The sequence below is a fragment of the Aedes albopictus genome, chromosome 1 (genome assembly GCF_035046485.1).
Source record: "Aedes albopictus strain Foshan chromosome 1, AalbF5, whole genome shotgun sequence".
Classification (NCBI taxonomy): Eukaryota; Metazoa; Arthropoda; class Insecta; order Diptera; family Culicidae; genus Aedes; species Aedes albopictus.
In genome coordinates, this window is record NC_085136.1 from 93,998,258 (window position 1) to 94,019,210 (window position 20,953).

General features: G+C 47.3%; 1 protein-coding gene across 1 annotated transcript in view; it reads right to left on the minus strand.

Moving 5' to 3' along the window:
- The window catches only part of LOC134285323 (uncharacterized), a 31,536-nt gene extending 15,257 nt beyond the window's left edge, over nt 1-16,279 (minus strand). The window contains exon 1 of the mRNA XM_062845899.1: nt 15,842-16,279. Coding sequence (XP_062701883.1) covers nt 15,842-15,964 — 123 coding nt within the window. The 5' untranslated portion in view covers nt 15,965-16,279. The remainder of the gene's footprint in view (nt 1-15,841) is intronic.
- Nucleotides 16,280-20,953: the final 4,674 nt, after the last annotated feature.

The window sequence follows — 20,953 nt, forward strand, 5'->3', positions numbered from 1 at the left end:
TAAAAAAAGAATAATGGATTTTCACAGTTCTTAATGCTTTAGGGTTTCAAGTATTTGGCGATAAAATTTACGTCATAATTCTTTAATTTCATTTTTTTCATTATTTCCAGTTAGTATTAAGCTTCCATCAACCTTGAATTGATAAATGAACTTGTAGCATAAGATGTACATATTAATAGTTAGGTCATATTGAAGTGAATTCGAGAAAGTGAATTTAGATTTTTGGTTGAACTAGTGTGTTTTAGAATCAAAATGGCTACTGGAGGAGATCAGACGATTGAGTTAGTGGAAGAGAACTTGCCAACGCACTTCTACGACATTAGAGTAGATCATCTGAACGAAGATGAGCTGGAATACGAATTAGAGATTCGCGATATTCTTTTTGCGAGGGAAGATTCGATGTCTAGAAAACGCCGCGCTTTAAGGGAGAAGATTAAATGCGAGAAAGAGGAACGGAAGGGAGGCGATAGAACGTTAAAACGAAATCCATTGGATGAGTTTAGGTGTTGCGAGGGAAAACTACGAGAGTTGGAAGAGATGTTACAGGGTGCAACGAAGGATCTTCCACCAAGATGCCAATCCATTTTGTTGCACTTAGGTAATCGAGCTCAATTGCTTAGACAATGTGTAGGTCCGGATATGCAATCACAGATTGACGGTATGCAAATTAGAATTTTGAGGTACCTTGATCAATTCTTTTACAACAAGCGTCAGGAGCGTCACAATTGGAACGCAGATATCGGGTTAGAGAATCTATTTGACGAACCGCAGAATAGAGTCTCAATAGACAATGGAGTATCAACAGAAATTCCACAATCAAACAGAAGACAAAATGCACCCCCATCGGATACGGATTCCGACATTCTAGGTTGTCTGGTCCGATTGGGATTACTGGAAGGGGACAAAGCAGATCCAGAAGCAGTCAGAAATGGTCTGCTAAAGCTGAAAAACGAATTATACCTTTTACGTAATATGAAACCAACCACGCACTCAAATCTGGTTAACATGGGAACATCGAGCCCGGAATGCCAGGTTACATATACTGGAACTATTCCGAAGTCATCTGGTTCGAGGGAAGCTAGCTTGGGAAACCACGTTCGAATTTCGGAGCCAGTAGGTTTAGCTCAGTGGCCCCGGCCAAGCCCAGCTGTGAGCATGCCGAGTCTTTATTCCTGGGGAACATCCTGTCCGTTAGGGGCAATGAATTCACACAGTTCGGGAGGTAATTTCTATCATTTCCCAACTTACCCGAGTATCAGTACTCAAACCAACCCTACCCTATCAAATACGGTTCCAAGGGTAATGACGTCAGCTGGTCCAAGCGCGAGTTACACTCGGTTCCCAGAGACTTTCTCTGGAAGGGACTATACAATTCCAAATACGAAGCCCACCGAATGGAATGTAGGATATGACCCAACCGCGTACCGATCTAGCCTATCCGCCGATGGCTGGAAAGTAATGCCGTATACTTCAGTAACAACGGTTGCCAGCTCATACTCTCATGCACCTTCTTTGCCCACGGCACAGAATCCCATGATTCAAGTGCCACTTTCGAGAGCAGAACCTATACCGGCTTCCTTGCCGGCTTCGAATCCTACTAGTTTCGGAGTCTATCCAAGCGCGCCAGTCAGTTCAATTATCCCTCCTGTAGTAACAACCACATCAGTGTCGTTCTTACCTGCCAATCCGATCCATTTTGCCTACAACCGCAAATCACTGCCGGTATCTAAATGGAAGGTGGACAAATACGCGGGAACGGACCAGGGATTGAAGCTAAATGAATTTTTACATTTAGTTTCGCAATTAGCGTTGTCTGAGCATGTCTCAGAGATGGAGCTATTTGATTCGGCGTTTCACCTGTTCACCGGACCAGCGTTAAGCTGGTATATGTCGAACAGATCTGCGGGTAGGCTGGCAAACTGGAATCATCTAGTTGCTGAGCTCCGCAAGACCTTCGCCCACCCTGAACTGGATTCTTTGGTACGGGCCAAGATTTATCAAAGACGTCAGCAACGATCGGAGACCTTCCAGAACTTTTATTATGAGATGGAGGGAATGTTTCGTTCCATGATTCATCCCATGACCGAAGGAGAAAAATTAGAGGTTCTCAGAAGAAACATGCGTTTTGACTATAAAAAAGCTCTTTTATGGAAACCCATAGCTAGCCTAGCAGAGCTGCTGGACGCAGGCCATCAAATCGATGCTTCGAATTTTTCACTGTTTGCGAAAGCATTCGGGACTGAGGCATCGGTCAATGCGGTTTCTTCTGGAATCCCTAACCGGGAGGGAAATAAACCTCGATCGCAAAACCATTATAAATCCCAGGAAAAGGTCAATTTCAAAGATCGAGAGGGTCCCCCGCAAAAGAGGGAAGGAGCTGCCAAAGCAGACTCTAAGGCCGCATCCACGCCAAATCAATCAGGAAGGCCAGAAAATCCTCGAGAAGGAACTTCTAACCCTTCTCGAACCCTACAATTTTTGGTTGAGGGCTATCGGCCACCTCGAGGCAATGAATGTCTTTATTGCCGACAGACCAACCATAACCTGGACCAATGTCGTAGCTATAAAGGCAGTATATGTTTGGTATGCGGTTTCAGGGGGTTCGAAACCCAAAACTGCCCGTTTTGTAAAAAAAACGGACTTCAGATGGTCGAAAATCGCCGGCCGTCGAATCCCAACCCCAACGCGTAAATACTTTCCCTAAAGGGACAACCCCTTCTGATATGTGGGAGCCAGTATCAGAAGAGGCATATGATTCGGGATCAATGGAATCTCTAACTATTTCCCTATCACGGCTATGCGATAATCGACCCTATGCGAATATCAAAATATACGGCTTACCGGCGAAAGGTCTTTTAGATTCCGGAAGCCAACTAACCATAAGGGAGCGTCCATAAATTACGTCACGCAAAAATTGCCAATTTTCAACCCCCCCTCCCCCCTATGTCACACTTTTTGTATGAGACCTCTGAAATTTTTGTATGGGTTGTCACACTTTACTGAACCCCCCCTCCCCCCAAAAAGCGTGACGTAATTTATGGACGTTCCCTAATAAATGAAGACACCTACCTTAAACTGAAATGTCACAAATTACAGCCACTGAATCGTCCGCTGAGAATTTGCTCAGCCAATGGAACCCAGCTTGAGGTGCTTGGAAAATTATCCATTCCTTTCAATTTTCAAGGCATGGTTAAAATAATCCCGACAGTCGTAGTGCGCCAGCTGACGGTGAGCTGTATTCTAGGAATGGACTTCTGGCGAAGATTCAATATTTGGCCTACGGTTCAGAACTGTGCTCTCGAAGAAGTAGATGAACACCCGCTTCTCCTTACGAACCAAGAAAAAGCTCAATTGGAAGGGATGAAAGCACTTTTTAAGGCAGCGGAACCGGATAAGCTTTCCATTACGCCATTAGCCGAACATAGAATTGAAATCGCCGACGAATGGCGAGGGAAACCACCGGTTCGTCAATACGCTTACACTTTATCTCCAAAAGTCCAACAAAAGGTCGCGACTGAGCTTGACCGAATGTTGAGAATTGGCATCATAGAGCGGGCACATTCGGACTGGTCATCAAATGTGGTGCCCGTCATTAAACCTCCTGGGAAAGTTCGTCTATGTTTGGACGCAAGGAAGATCAACGAGCGAACCGTACGGGATGCCTATCCCTTGCCCCACCCTGGACGCATTTTAAGCCAGCTACCGAGGGCTCGATACTTGAGCACCATCGATTTATCTGAAGCTTTTCTTCAAATACCCTTGGAGAAAAGCTCAAGGCGGTACACAGCATTCAGCGTCCAGGGAAAGGGGATGTTCCAATTCACCAGGTTGCCTTTTGGGTTGGTAAACAGCCCCGCGTCTCTAGCCCGATTGATGGATCGGGTACTGGGCCATGGTGAATTGGAACCGAACGTCTTCGTATACCTTGACGATATCGTCATTGTTACGGAGACGTTCGAGGATCACGTACGGTTGCTACGCGAAGTTGCACGCCGGCTTTCCCAAGCGAATCTTTCCATAAACCTGGAAAAATCGAAATTCGGCGTTAGGGAGTTGCCATTCCTAGGTAACTTGCTTTCAACGGATGGTTTGCGTGCTAATCCGGAGAAAGTACGGGCTATCGTGGAATACGAGAGACCCACCACGATAACTAAGTTGAGACGTTTCCTAGGAATGGCCAACTACTATCGCCGATTTATCGACGATTTCAGTGGCATTACCTCGCCGTTGTCAGATCTATTGAAAACTAAATCCAAGCTGATTAGCTGGAACGCGGCAGCGGAGAATGCGTTTAGCCAGATCAAAGAAAAATTGATTTCGGCTCCAATCTTAACTCCTCCTGACTTCACCCAGGAGTTTACTATACAGACCGACGCGAGTGATGTGGCGGTGGCAGGGGTTCTCACCCAAATGCAAGATGGTCAGGAGAGGGTCATAGCTTACTTCTCACATAAAATGACAACTCCACAACGAAACTATCATGCTTGTGAGAAGGAAGCTTTGGCAGCTCTCCTGTCCATCGAAGCATTCAGGGGATACATTGAAGGGTCGCACTTCACCCTGCTAACAGACTCATCGGCCTTGACACATATCATGTCCACCAAGTGGAAAACGGCAACGAGATGCAGTCGTTGGTGCCTATCTCTCCAGCAACATGATATGAGCATAAAACATAGGAGAGGCAAGGAGAACGTAGTTCCCGATGCACTCTCTCGAAGTGTTCCTCAACCCACCTCTTTGCAGGAGTTGACACTTCCCAGTCGATCGGTCAATGCGATTAACCATACTGACGATCCGGCGGAAGTTTGGTATAATGATACGATGGAGAAGGTGATGGATGATCCTGATTCCGCGGTAGATTACCAAATTCGGGAAGGACAACTCTTTAAGTACCTTTCAAATCCTGATGAATTGCACGACGTGCGATTCGACTGGAAATTAATTCCCGCTCCACAGGAACGGCGACGAGTCATACAGCAATGTCACGATGAATCCATGCACCTGGGCACCGATAAAACTATTGCCAAAGTTCGGCAACAGTTTTATTGGCCCCGTATGGCCGTGGAAATTCGTGAGTATATACAAAATGTACCATATGTAAAGAGTCCAAGGCGCCCAATATTGCACTAGCCCCCCCAATAGGAGAGCAGCGAGTAACAACACATCCGTGGCAAATAATCGCTCTGGATTTTATTGGTCCATTGCCACGGAGCAAGAAGCAAAACCAGTATATACTGACAGTGACGGATCTCTTCAGTAAATGGGTCATGTTGTGGCCTTTCCGGAAGATTGATAGTACTACTCTTTGTACGGTGCTCAGGGACCAATGGTTCTATCGGAACTCCGTTCCGGAGGTGGTCATTTCAGACAACGCGTCTTGTTTTCTGTCTCGTGAGTTCCGAGACTTGCTGGTTCGATTTGACGTACGGCATTGGTTGAACTCGAAATATCATTCACAGGCCAATCCGGTCGAACGAGTCAACCGGACTGTGAATGCCGCCATCCGTACGTACGTCAAAGACGACCAGCGATTGTGGGACACTCGTCTATCAGAGATAGAAACTGTCCTTAATTCCTCTCTTCATACAGCGACCAGCCTAACGCCTTATTTCACCACACACGGGTATGAAATGATTGGTCGAGGATCTGATCATCGCCCAAACGAATCCGCGTCCGAGAAATCTCAAGACGAGCACAAGGCTCATCAAATTGACGTGTGTGGCAAAATCCGCGAATTAGTGCAACGTAAGCTCAAGCAAGCGCATCAAGAAGCACAAAAGCGCTACAACTTAAGGCATCGAGTGTTTGGCAAGGCATTTGAGGAAGGTCAGCTAGTCTTTAGACGCAACATGAAGCCGTCCAGTGCGGTTGAGAACTTTAACTCCAAATTGGGCCCTCAGTTTATTGCAGCGCGTATTAAGGCAAAAAAGGGATCCTCATCATACGAGCTGGAGGATTTGGAGGGCAAATCGCTGGGAGTATGGCCTGCAGCGCACATCAGGCCCGGATAAACTCTCAAAGCGGCGATTTCTTTGTTGTTCACTTTCAACTACTAGTAGAATATTTACGTTCCACTTCAGTAAATTAAGCTTCAAAATACGTTACTTCAATTACTATCGTTGCAAGTAAGTTGAAGAAAGTAAATAATTCACGATGACTATGACCTTGAACCGGTCACAGATATCGTCTAGCTAAATTTCATTCGCAACTAAAACAAACCACCCGAAGATGAAAGCTATTAAACATAAGATGCTCTCTTCAGCACGGTTCAACAGCTACTGAATTTGAAACGAATGTTTATTTTGGTCAAGCCAGAGATCGCTTGTTGACAAATGTATGTGTCTTAGTGTGGAGAGGCTGATAGTCTACCAGCAACCATGCGTTCGCATGAAAATAAAAATAGATGGAGGTGAAAATGCTGCCTCACATCCTCGTTGAACAAATCCTTCAGAAACGTTCTCTTCTGGTTTCTAGGGAAATAGGAAAGATGAACCACCATGGAGAAAAATATTCGAATAAGGAACAGTGGAGTCTTCGATATTCGAAGATCTTAACAATTCTTTGTTCACAGGCTTCACACAAGACTACTAGTTGTCTTAGTGAATCTCTCGAAGATATGAATTGTCTATGAGACTGCGGTAGGAAATAACTAAATAGAGTAGAATCCCTAATAGGTATAGATATTAGAAGGAATGAATGAGAATTGAGTGAATGATGAGGGTACCCAATGAATGAAGGTGAAAGGAGATGGAATGAAAGAGAATTTAAAGGTAGCGGCCGGAGGAATCCGATTACATTACAAATAGATTACTGAGATATAAAAGTACGATAGAAGAGCGCTATAATCTCTATCGCCACAGATTTATTGCAGGGATCTGAGAAGGATCTAAATAGTTCTCAATCCAGGGGATGGAAGCTAAGCTAAGTGGAACTAAAGAAAACAAAAGAACCAGGAAAAGTCGAAACAATATCACCCAAATTAACGGAAAAGTCCGAAAGGCCATGGAGAAGGGCTCTGAAAATCCGATTACGTCAAATTAAAACTAAGGTCCAGACCAATTACCCGAAACTTCACCTTCACAGAACAAAAGCATTGATTGATTCATGAAAACCCACTGAATGTAGGATGTAAAAATTCCCATTCTGAGAATTTTTTTTTTCAAGGGGGAGAATAATTGTTACCGGATAATACTCGGCAACAATGGAACTTTGGTTCCAAATTGTACATAAATTAAATTAAATTAAATAATGAAAATAAATTACTTAAACCAATAAAATTTGATTAATTTTTGGTAGGGAAAGCTAGTTTTTCTTAATTCAGATATTTAAAATAGGATGGCTCCATACACAAAAACACAAACATGCACAAGGCCTTTGAATTATATAATTATTATTAATATTACTAACAGATAGGCATTTAAAACACTATTCACAATTTACACTTAAAATTATTGTACAAAGCTTACTAAATTTACTAACCTAATCATCACCATTCACATCTCATCGGAGAACTATGCGTTTACGTTCTCCCATTTCCGGGAGATGAGCGAGAGCGTCGGGAGAGAGCAGGAAGATTGGAGGGTAGTGCGAGCCTGGGAGATCGTCTGCGAGTCAGTTGCTACGGGACTTTTGAAGAGAACGAACGTTACAGTGATTCTCACGCGCAGTTTTTGCCGATTCCCCCCCCCCCCCAAACGAATACGGGACAAGTTCCGATATAAAATAGAGTACGGTAGTCCACCCGGGCAGTTTTGCTGGGCCCGTTCCGCGAGTGAAAATTCTCCAGCTTCACTGGTAGTAGGTGGAATTCCCGTGGAGGTCTATCAATACGGAAGAGTTAACCCCATCCCCTGCCGGATCGAAGTCGCTTTCCGACCTGGTAGCAGGGGCCACGTTTCCGGAACGATTCCTGGGAAGCCTTTGTTAAGGAATCACCCCAGCCGGCCAGACGACGCCTCGGAACGACCCCATCTGGTCCGGGACGAAGGATCCGGTTTTCCCCGGCCACGTGGTAATCCCCGAAAAGGAGTGTGGCCAAACCCCAATTGATCAACCAAGGCCGGATCGTGCCAGCGAACCTTCTCGGTGCGACGTCCAAAGGATACTCGAGCGGCTAATACCAAGAAATCGCCCGTTAACCAGCCCACGTGGAGACCAGGTGCCGGTAGTTTGCGAGCCCCAAAGCCATTTCGCATGCCACCAGCGGCTGTGGAGTGTACGACCGGAAGTTATTGAGGCCTAGACCCAGCGGGGTCCGGTAGGTACGCCTCCGCTCGTTCAGGATCTGGCCGATGTGGTCCTACCCCCGCCGTAAGCACCAGAAGCATATTACCCGGGGGCGAACGACGATACACCCCCAGAAGTACGACGACAGGCAGCAAGAAGACCAGGCGACAACGTCCAGATGCGGCCAGGGGCTCCATTCAACGGTATTCGATCACGGTGACCAACAGGGCGTACCGGATTTTCCCGCCAAGATCTTCTAGCGTCGAGGTCAACGTGCCTGCGCCTTCCCGGGAGCGCGAATCCCTCCTACGTCCATTGAAAACGTCGAATCGTCGTCTGCAGTGTACCAGGTATGCCTCGCAATAGCTCTCTCTCCGCATGAACGTAAACGTTAAAGGGCCCCAACGAAAGCAGCACGGCCGCAACGGGTACCCCTCCTTTCTTCTTCCCCCCCTCCTTTTCCCCAGTATTGTCCCTTTCCCTATTATGTTAAATAAAAATTAAGACTATAAACATGAATTTCTGAACGTTTTGTAATTTCTTTCACGCTGAGCCTTAGGTGTATAGTTTGTCCACTGTCTGTTGTTGTCCGATATTGTCCGATGTTGTCCACTTTGAGTGTAGTGAGTCATTCCAAAGTTTGCGTAAGCGCCGACCCGAGGTAAGAGCCTCCCTGAGCTAGCCACTACTTACAACATACAGATACACACACGCACATACATACACACACATACACACACACAGACATCACCTATGAGGCAGCAGGGACGAAAGTCCTGGGGCCTGACGCACCCCCCCCGCTTGCGAGTCAGCCGCGTAGTCGCCGGCTAAGAATAGGTCTACTAACCCCAATTCAAGGTGTCAAGCGACCCGTGCTGAGGAATGAGTGATCGAGGGGGTGAAAAAGATGCTCGATCTTTAACGGAGCCTGTGGGGTACCTGGGCACCCCCCACAGTAAGCTGTCCCTTACCGCGTTAATGCAGGGCTCTGGCGTGGTGGACATTCTTTCCCGTGCTACTCGTGGGATTTAATCATGAAGTCAAATAAAAATCAGAATCTAGGTGGAAATAGTGGTGGGATCAACCCCTTCGCAAGAAGCGGGTTGATGAGATCTCCGACAAGGAGAAGTGAGGAGATAGGCGCTGGGAGTTGCGTACGCAGCTCAAGCGTGGGTGCTCCAGTCCACTTCCCGGCAAGCCAGCCGGTGGAGGTTATGGACGGAGCGTGGTTGTTGAGGGCCATCAACCGAGGATCCAAAGGACGGTCCGCAATAGAGGTGGCTGAGCAGCAGCTTTGCAAAATCATCGACTTTGCGTCCACTAAGTCGAACATAAGCAAGGACCTGAAAACAGCCTTGCTTCGACTTAGGGCGTCGATCGACGATGCCAAGCAGGAGCACGCGGCACTCGCGTTGCTGACTGCTGCAGCAGCGGAGCCTGAAAATGAGAAAGTGCCGAAGTTTACCCAAACGGAGGCCTTCTCCTTCGCAGGAAGTCCGAATAAGGCGGAAGCGACTGCTCGCGACAAACGGGGCAAGCAATCGCAGAAGCGGGCGAGGCAACCGTCAGGCGAGGAGCTGTCTGGCGGTGCCCGCAAGGCCAGGCGAATCATTACCCCGAAAGTCGGTAATAATGCCGGAAGGTCGGACCCCAGCCAGGGTTCCCGGAAAGCTGGGAAGGGTGGGCCTGAAAAGGCTGGCCCGTCCCGGAACGATGGGAACAAGGGGTTGCGACCGCTAGTGGGCCCTCAACAGCCACAGAGTAGGGCGATCCAAGGGGAGGACCCCCCTTGGACGAAGGTAGAGCGGAAGAGGAAGAAGAAGGCGAATCCGCAGGTAGTAGCGCAGGACGCCAAGCCAAGGCGTAGGAGGGCAGATGCCAAGCGCGAGAAAGGCGACGCTATCGTCATCAAGACGGAACAGTCCAAGTACTCGGACGTCTTGAAGATGATGCGAAGCGACGCCAAGCTTGAGGGTCTTGGAGCCGACGTACGCAGTATTAGACGTACTCGTACGGGCGAGATGATCCTGGAGCTGAAGCGCCAGAAGGAGCACAAGGGCGCCGCCTATAAGAGGCTGGCAGAAGAGGTCCTTGGTGAGGGTGTGCAGGTGAGGGCTCTGACACATGAGGCGACTCTGAAGGTCAAGGACATCGATGAGATCACCGAAGTGGAAGAGCTCGTCACGGCACTGCGGCAACAGTGCGATGTGCAGGTGGCCGCCGCAGCCGTTAAGCTACGGAAAGGGCCAGCAGGGACACAGATAGCTTTGGTTCAGCTACCTGTGGCGGACGTCAAAAAGTCCGTTAAAGTAGGGAGCATAAAGGTGGGTTGGTGTGTATGTCACCTGACATTCCACGAGCCACCAGAGGTTTGCTTCAGGTGTCTGGAACCAGGACACAAGTCGTGGGACTGCAAAGGCCCCGACAGGCGCAAACTGTGCAGGTGATGCGGCGCTGAAGGTCATAAGGTCCAAAGCTGCACGAGTCCGCCCATCTGCATGATCTGTACCGGGAAATCCTCGAACAACAGACATCCGATGGGTGGTCCAAGGTGCCCGGCCTTCAAGAAAGCCGCAGTGAACAACAAATCACAGTGCAGGTGACGCAGCTGAACCTGAACCACTGTGATGCGGCTCAGCAACTGCTTTGTCAGGCAGTTTCTGAGTGGGAGACGGATATCGCCATCATATCGGACCCATACCGAGTACCCGCCGGCAACGGCAACTGGGTCACGGATGGGACCAGAAAAATGGCGGCGATATGGACGACGGGTAAATACCCCGTTCAGGAGTTGGTGTCTACTACCTATGAGGGCTTCGTGGTCGCCAAAGTAAACGGGGTCTTCTTCTGTAGCTGTTATGCGCCTCCGCGGTGGCCGATCGAGCAGTTCACGCAAATGCTGGACCGCCTAACGACCGTGCTAACAGGGCGAAGGCCGGTGGTAATAGCGGGCGACTTTAATGCCTGGGCCGTGGAATGGGGAAGCCGTTTCACGAACCAGCGGGGTCAGATCCTGCTAGAAACACTGGCCATCTTAGATGTCGACTTGGCTAATGTCGGTACCAAGAGTACCTTTAGTCGAAACGGAGCGGAGTCAATTATTGACGTGACCTTTTGTAGTCCTGGCCTAACAAGTAGTTCGAACTGGAGAGTAGATGATGGCTACACTCACAGCGACCACCTGGCGGTTCGCTACAGTATCGACTACAATAACAGCAGACAGCGGATAGAAGAAGAGGCGGCTAGGCCAAGGCCAAGCCCTCGCAGGTGGAAGACATCATACTTCGACGAAGGGGTATTTAGGGAGGCGCTCCGCCGTGAGCGAAACTTAATCGGTTTAGACGGCGACGAGCTGGTAGCGGTGCTCTCACGTGCGTGTGATGCGACCATGCCTAGGCGAGTCCACCCTAGAAATGGGAGGCCACCGGCTTACTGGTGGACCGACGCGATTGCGGACCTGCGCCGCGCCTGCCTACGGGCTAGGCGGCGGATGCAGCGAGCACGATCAGAGGAAGAGCGAAACGAACGGCGGGTGGTGTTCGCCGCTGCAAAAGCCGCGCTTAAGACCGAGATAAGAGCAAGCAAAAAGGCCTGCTTTGAGGGTCTCTGTCAGAGTGCCAATACGAACCCGTGGGGTGACGCCTACAGAATCGTTATGGCCAAGACGAGAGGTGTGATGGCTCCTACAGAGCAATCTCCAGAGATGTTGGAGGGGATCATTGGAGGACTTTTTCCGCGTCATGATCCTAGTCCTTGGCCTCCTTTCGTAGGACAGCCGGGGACTGGGGCTGGCGATGAGGAGAGGGTCACCGATGTGGAACTTGCGGGGATAGCTAAGTCCCTTAGCGTAGGTAAGGCCCCAGGTCCGGACGGAGTTCCGAACCTGGCCTTAAAAGTAGCTATTGCAGAAGCTCCCGAGATGTTCAGGTCTGCTATGCAGAAATGCCTGGACGAGGGAGTTTTCCCAGAAGCTTGGAAGAGGCAGAGCCTGGTACTATTGCCAAAGGCGGGGAAACCACCCGGAGACCCGTCGGCATATAGACCAATATGCTTGATTGACACGGCGGGGAAGGTGCTCGAAAAGATCATCCTCAATAGAATGTTGCGGTTCACCGAGGGCGAAAATGGTCTTTCGAGTAACCAGTACGGCTTCCGGAAGGGGAGGTCCACCGTAGACGCTATCTTGTCGGTTACAAAAACCGCCGAGAAAGCACTCGAGCCTAAGAGGAGGGGAATTCGCTTTTGCGCGGTAGTGACTCTGGATGTAAGGAATGCGTTTAATAGCGCCAGCTGGTCTGCTATTGCCGATGCGCTCTTGCGTCTGGGGATACCGGAGTACCTGTACAAGATTCTCGGAAGTTACTTTCAGAATCGTGTACTAGTCTACGACACGGAGGTGGGTCGGAAGTGCTTTCACATAACCTCAGGAGTCCCGCAAGGTTCCATCCTGGGTCCGGTGTTATGGAATGTCATGTACGACGAGGTGTTGAGGTTAGAGTATCCAGTGGGAGTGGTGATTGTCGGATTTGCCGACGACATTACGCTCGAAGTCTACGGTGAAACGATCGAGGAGGTAAAGTTGACTACCAACCACTCGATCAAGGTTGTGGAGGCGTGGATGCGGTCCAGGAAACTGGAGCTGGCTCACCACAAGACAGAGGTGACGGTTGTTAACAACCTGAAGTCGGAGCAGCAGACGGAGATCAGTGTAGGGGACTGTACTATCCTGTCAAAGCGCTCCGTCAAACACTTGGGCGTGATGATCGACGATAAGCTTACCTTCGGTAGCCACGTCGATTATGCCTGTAAAAGAGCCTCCACAGCTATTGCGGCACTGTCCCGGATGATGTCCAATAGCTCTGCGGTGTACGCCAGTAAGCGCAAGCTTCTGGCTAGTGTTGCTACGTCCATACTTAGGTATGGCGGCCCGGCGTGGGGCACCGCGCTAAGTACTAAATGCTACCGACGGAAGCTGGAAAGTACTTACAGGCTTATGTGCCTGAGGGTTGCGAGCGCGTACCGTACCGTGTCACACGACGCTCTCTGCGTCATTACTGGTATGGTGCCTATCAGCATTCTTATCAGTGAGGACATGGAGTGCTTCGAAATGCGCGGCACAAGAGGCATACGCAGGACTGTCAGGATGGCCTCTATGGTCAAATGGCAGCGCGCGTGGGACAGTTCCACCAAAGGAAGGTGGACCTATAGGTTGATACCGAGGGTAGATAGTTGGATTAATAGGCGCCATGGGGAAGTCACATTCCACCTGACACAGGTCCTTACAGGACATGGTTGCTTCCGACAGTATCTACACCGTTTCGGGCATGCGGATTCTCCCGAATGCCCAGTGTGCAATGGTTTAGAGGAAACGGCGGAACACGTTTTGTTCGTGTGCCCGCGTTTTCGCACAATGCGTGACCGCATGCTTGCCACATGCGGGGAGGACACAACTCCGGACAACTTGGTCCAGAGGATGTATAGGGATGAGTTTGGCTGGAACGCCGTTTCAACGGCTATTACCCACATCGTCTGGGAGCTACAGAGGAGGTGGCGCGTGGACTCGGAGAATGGCTAGTCCAGATGCAGTACAAGAGGTGGTCCAGGGGTTCGGAGTCGGCTTCGTAGGTCATACCGGTGCCCTGCGGTCGAGATCGACCCTTACAACGATTAAGTGGCCGCGGAGAGGAAGTCCCGGTAGCGGTGATGTCGTGGCGTCGGTCTACTGGGTTGGATCCGAGCCCGCGGTTGGAAAGGGGTCCCCGGCAAGGGTCGGGGTAGGTGGAGACCCTGCCGTCAGCAACCTACGGATGCATCTGATAGGGCCTGAAGGGTAGTGATACCCTTCCTTTGCGGGCAGGTCAGATCGGGTTGCATGTGGGCATCAGTTCTTGATGTCCGCTCAGCAGTAGGGCGCGGGCGGGGTTGACTCTGCCCGCCTTCCGAGGACAAAGGGAGTGGCGAGGACCACTCGGGAAACTGGCTAAGCGCCAGCATGCTACCGTGATGGACTCTCCAAAGCGAGCCATCGATGTTCGTTGCTGCAGGCTACGCAGCTAACCTTGTGGGTGCGATGTGCACTAGCCCCTCTCTGAAGCAATACCTTCTTGGTGGTTCCGGAGAGACGTAGGGTTTGGCGACCATAGGAATGGTTTAGTGGGTACGAGGAGAGAGTAGTCCTGGATTTTACTTTTGTTGTAGAAGACGGCCTGTCAGACCTACACTACCCTAACCTTCTGTTAGGGTGTCTGTTGTGCAGATTATCCCCCTATGGTTTAGAAGGAAAAAAAAAAAAAAAAAGACATCACCTAAATTTGTCGAGCTGAGTTGATTGGTATATGTGACTCGACCCTTCGGGCCTTCTATCAAAAAGTCATTTTTGGAGTGAACATATAGCCTTTCCAGTACACTTAGTGTAAGAGAAAGGCAAAAATGTTTACTATCCCCACAATATGTGCTCTTAGTTGATCGATTATTTGAATAAAATTAATATTACTCACTATGCCGCCTTAATAAGTCCTCATAATATGATGTTAATTGAAATACTTAATCTGGTGAAAGGCTTAGGCAAACTCTCCTTAATAGCATGACAACGTATCATTAGCTCTTGGTTTTGACAAGGTCGTTTTCACGGGGAGTAGATAATTCCACGACCACTCAGATCTAGTTTTTTTTTTCATTCGAAAGTTCATTAGCCACTGCAGCTTACCTACATTAGTTAGCTGGATTTCAGTGCTATGGTGTAACTAATTGGACATTTTTTTGCACACTGGTCAAACGCCCGGAGGAGAACGGTAGCACGCCATTAAGTTTAGGGGGGCTCTTCGTAGTTGCTGTCGGTTGGTAGTAATAAGAGCTCTCCTCATTTGGGGTCATTCTCCATGAGTCCTAGACATGTATTTGGACGTCAAATGATTGTTGGGAGCCGAGCAATGACATCTGAAACGTGTATAATTAATGACTAGTATGGAATATTCCTGGGTGGTTTGAAACATGCAAATGCGGAGTCTGTTGAAACGCCGAAAGCCGGGAGGTCAAACGACTAACTATAAAAGGTTAGTCCCCGTTGGTTGTCGCGTGCTTGAACTTTTTTTTTCGTACAACACTAAGCTAATCCGGTTTCCAGATAGATTCTTCTGTCAATCATTTTTTAACTCAATCACTCTGCAACCGTCCGGCAAATATGTCCCGAACCTTCAGAGCGTGATATGTCATTGCGGATTCTAAGCACTTCAGACGCCTTGTAATATGTATACAATATCCATACCAAAAACGTGTTCACAATTCAGCACGCATTGTCACGTAGCGAGACACAGTCGCCGATGCACACGTCTTCTAACCTTGTATGTCAATCTTCACCGTAACCGTTCTTCAGTGAACCACTATTGCTAGAATCCAGCACACCGATCAAGACCTTCGCCAAAATCACTTCTTCGTCTGCCGGGGTCTTCACATATCCACTGCTTCACCGACAACCGTCCGTCTGTCAATCAATTATTGATCAACGGTGTTTCAACGGTGCCATTATTTCACTCGTAACCAAATTGCTACCGCCTCGGCAGTAATTTTCACTCATTTAAATCCCCAGTTCCGCGTCCCCCGCATCATCAACACTAACCTCCGACTTCAGCGGATCAATTCGGTCACGATCCCAATCGGCGACGCCAACGGCAGCTGGAGCGGCCAGAACTTCACTCCCGACGACAAACAGCGCCACCAGAGCGGCCCGCAACAATCGCATTCTTGTCTTATCCAACAGCCAGCCACCGACAATCCGCACTTTCGTTTTCAATTACACCAACTAGGTACTCCAGATCCAACACACGCGTGCGCGCGCGAGTACGCCAACCAGCCAACCAAATCAAGAGCTTCTCTCTAGACTACACGACGGACGGACGACGCGACGACGGTTTGATCCACCAACTGAACCATCTCGGACGACGTCACCGTTGCGTTGTTGTTGCAGTTGTTCTCGGAGATGCGAACCGTACAGCGATATCAACGCAAATGAACCGGCGTGGTGCGATCGTAAAAACGGATCGACGCTGCTGCTGCTGTTGCTGCGAGTACAACTCGTTTATCAGTAGTACCACCTCCACGTACCCACCTGTGGACACCAGAAGAGTGCAAGAAACAAGCCGGTCCACGAGATTGGTGTACCGTGTGATGGGGGGAAGTTGGTTCGAGGAAGTCGTTTCTGCGGTGTGGAAATAGTCAAGGTGTCACTATTGAACAACTTTTTATTAGAAGGCAAGGATGTTGTTAACTGACAAATTGAGAGTTACATTTGTAAAAAAAATCGTGTTCTGATTTGAACCCACGATTCCGCATTTGGTAGACCGGTGTTTTAACCAAATATGTAAGCAACAAAACAGGTATGATTTTGTGGAATAGAAAACCAAACTGAACCTTTCTATTCTGCAGAATTATTATCTGTTATGTGGCTTAATTAGTGAAAGTGCCGGTCTAGCAATTACAAAGTCGTGGGTTCGAGTCCCATCAGAACGGGATTTTTCAACCAATTCATCTCTCGTTTTTTTTTTCAATTGATATGTAACATTCTATGCCTCCTTATAACAAGTTTTTTGGTATGTTTCTGACATACCAGCAAATCTAGTAAATGCCAATGCATATCATTGTGCTCCTATTGTATATGTATTCTCTATAAGTGCCTTTTCACCATGTTTGAAATTTCATATTTTCTGATCTGTCGTGTACAGCATAGTTGTTCCATGTTACTTTTCGAAGACTTTTATTTTTTTTTATCGCCAGAAACAATTCCTTAAGAAATACAGGTAGAATTTCTGGCAGACTTTCTTGAAGGTGAAAAAATCTAGAGAATACCGGGAGAAATCCCGAGTGAAATTCATAGTGTGAGCTCAGAAAGAACTTCTGGTGTAATATCAGTAGGAAACTCCAGAAGATAATATGCGTTAGAGACGAATGCCCCTTCAGGGTAAAGTCTCTCTAAACAATAAAAAAAAATCCGGAATAATTCCAGAAATGAAGAAACCCGTGAAAAAACTTTTAGTGTAATCCTATCTGAGTGAATCCCAGAAGAAACTTCTGGATGAATTTCGGTTGAAATTCCTGGGAGGATGTCTCAAAGAAATAATCATAGAAGAAACTCATAAAGGAAAATCTCGATATCGAAAAAAGTATTCCAAAAAAGAATCCTTGATTTAAAAAAAAATCCAACATAGGGAATCGCGCCACTTGAGCGGTGGTTTCTATATTCGTCTGTTTTCCACTATACCCGAGCAGAAGAAAATATCAAAAGCATAATAAAATATGTTATTTTGACTTAATAACTGTATAATAGAACCAGTATTTTTTATGTTATTAGCATAACACATTAAATATGTTATAAACTTGTCTGTCATAAGCGGCAAAATAACAGATATCATAACAAAAAAAAAATTCCTGGAAGACTTACTCAATAACATGTTTTGTTAGACCAATCACAACTTAATAACAGGTAATTTGTGAACTTGTTACTGTTGTGTTATTGTTCATCACATATTTGTACATTCTCTATAGTAGAATAATAACTAAACTAGTTCTACAATAAAATATATTATTTAAATGTTATCTTGTGGATATATCCCAATAACTTGAACATAACAAAATAAGATTGCCCAACAAAACATGTTTTTTAAAAGATATATTCTGATAAGTTAACAATAACAAATTATGATATAAAAACAGGTTATGTGATTCTTTTGTTATAAATTTGCTATTCTCCTCTGCTCGGGTAGCTCAGTCAAATTTGAACCAATTGACACAACTTTTGGAATGTGGTGAGATAGGTATAGTATCTACCCGTGTACAACATTTCAAGTAAATTGGTTCAAAATTGACTGAGTTATTGTGGAAAACAGACGAATATAGAAGCCACCGCCCAAGTGGTGCGATACCCTATTTCTGAAGAAATTACGGAATAAATACCTGAGTGAATTTCAGAAAAAAAAGCTTCACAGAAGGATCTTCGGGGGAATTGATAATTCCTAGGAGGAATCCCAAGAGAAATCCCCAACAATAAAACTCGTGGAGGAGATCTGGATGGAATTTCCGAATGAATGCCTGAGCGAATCCAGGAAGAAATTCTTTGAAGAAACTACTGAACAACCTTAAAAGCTACCACTGAGGAAAACTCAGAAAAAAAAATTTCTGGGTGAATTTTAGAAGGTATAATCATCAGAAAGAGGAAGCCTCGAAAGGAGACATTTTATTAGGAACTCCTGGATAAACTCAGAAAAAATCTTGAAGGAATTTCACGTAAACTTCAGAATGAAACCCATGAATAAACTCATAGAGAAATTCAAGAAAAAAACTTCCGGAAGGATCACAAAAAACGAATGGAAGAATACCAGAAAGAATATCAGAAGTAATTTCTGTAAAAAAAGGATCTCCTAGAGGAGTGAAGCAGGCAAATTCGCTGGTATTTTTTTACTCAATGAAGTCCACCCGTAGCTTATCATAGTTTTATTTTAACCTAGGGAAGTGGAACCATCTCGGCAGGGGTCCTATTTTGGGTGCTTTTCTGCTATAACTCAGCCAATAGTGAACCAATTGACACAATTTTTGGAACGCGATGAGATACGTATAGTATCTAGCCGTGTACAAACTTTCAAGTCAATTGAATTGACTGAGTTATAGCAACCTACCTTGATGCCTTGTTGGCTACAAAGTAACTTTACTCCAACGCCGAGCGTATAGTAGAGCACCATCTTCGTCGGTCTTGGGTGATGTTCCTCCAGTTTCCCCGAACTTGTAGTGATAGTAGATCTTCTTCAAACGCGTGCAGCCAGCGAATTCGCGGCCGCCCACGAAGTCGCTTACCTCTACGGTTTCTCTGCTGAATATTGTTTTCGCTATTCTTTCTTCCGACATTCGCACTACGTGTCCAGCCCACTGAGGTCTGCCGTATTTTATACGTTTCACAATATTCGCATCTTCGTACACTTGGTACAACTCGTGATTCATGCGACTGCGCCACACTCCATTTTCTTATTTCCAACCGAAAATTGTCCGCAGCACTTTGTGCTCAAAAACTCCAAAAGCTTTTCGATCTCCCTCTTTTAACGTCCACGCCTCGTGACCGTAGAGGGCAACCGGAAGAATCAGCGTCTTATACAGAGCGAATTTTGTTTGCGTTTGCAAGTTACGGGACCTAAGCTGGCTACGCAATCCGTAAAAGGCCCTTTTCGCAGCTGCAATACGCCTTTTCACTTCACGGGAAACGTCATTGCCACATGTCACAAGTGTTCCAAGTTAAACAAATTCTTCAACAACTTCAAACACTTCCCCATCAATCACTACCTCAGTACTAACACCACTAGGCCTGCTTCTGTCTCTACCCGCTACCATGTACTTCGTCTTGGTAGAGTTAATCGTCAAGCCTATCCCCGCTGTCTCTCTCTTCAGAGGAGCATAAGCTTCCTCCACTGCTCTACGATCGATGCCGATGAGATCAATATCGTCCGCAAAACCGAGGAGCATGTGCGACCGTGTGATGATAGAGCCATTCCTCTGCACGCCTGACCTCCTAATCGCTTCTTCGAGTGCAATGTTGAACAAAAAAAATTGAAAGAGCATCCCCCTGCTTCAATCCATCCAATCCATCAATCCATCCAATTGATTTTGATCCATCCAGCGTTGCGCGTATCAGTCTAATTAGTTTCGCCGGAAAACCATGTTATGACATTATCTGCCAAAGCTCATTTCTTTTCACTGAATCGTACAATGAACAGGTGGTGAGTCTGCAAGTTATATTCCCGAAATTTATCTAGGATCATCCGCAGGACAAACATTTGATCCGTCGTTTATCGGCCCTCACGAAAACCAGCCCGGTATTCGCCGGCGAAGGACTCCTCAAGAGGTCGCAGTCTGTTGAACAGGACACGCGACAGTATCTTATACGCCGAATTTAAAAGGGTAATCCCTCTGTAATTGGCACACTCCAGTCTGTGCCCTTTCTTGTAGATTGGGCATATGAGGCCATCCAACCAACTGGTGGGCAATTCTTCATCCTCCCAAATTTTTATAATAATCTGGTGGATTGATTGATGTAGCTGCTCGCTTCAGTGCTTAAGAAGTTTGACCGGAATCTCGTCCTTCCCAGCAGCCTTGCTGTTTTTCAGCTCCTTAAGGGCCTTTTTTTCCTCATCCAGTGTTGGTGGTTCCACTGCTTGAGTGTCATCCATTATGTTAATCCTGTTCCTGGGTGCTCCTTCGCTGCTACCATTCAACAAATCTTCGAAGTGCTCCTTCCACCTGGCTGCCACCATTGTTTTGTATGTCAGTAAATTTCCTTCCCGGTCATTGCACATGACGGGCACTGGCGCAGTCTTGTGCCACGCGCCATTGACAGTTGCATAAAACCTCCGCATATCGTTCCTGTCCATACTTTCCTGCGCTTCAGCAATAACACTCTCTTCATGTTGCCGTTTTTTTCTGCGGTGAATTCGTTTCTCTTCTGCTCTTGCAACCCTGTCCCGCTCTCTGTTCTTCCGGGTACTGGCCACTAGCATTTGACTTCTGGCGGCATTCTTTTTGTTCGTCACTCGTTGGCAGTCGGATGGTACTACTGTGCAGCAACCCCGTCGGCTGACAAGCGAGAGTTATAGCAAAAAGTGCCCAAAATACCGGCCGCTGCCCAAGTGGTTCGCTACTTTCAGAACGCACTCGGTTATTATACTTTGCTTGGAAGCTCTGTGAAATGAACATC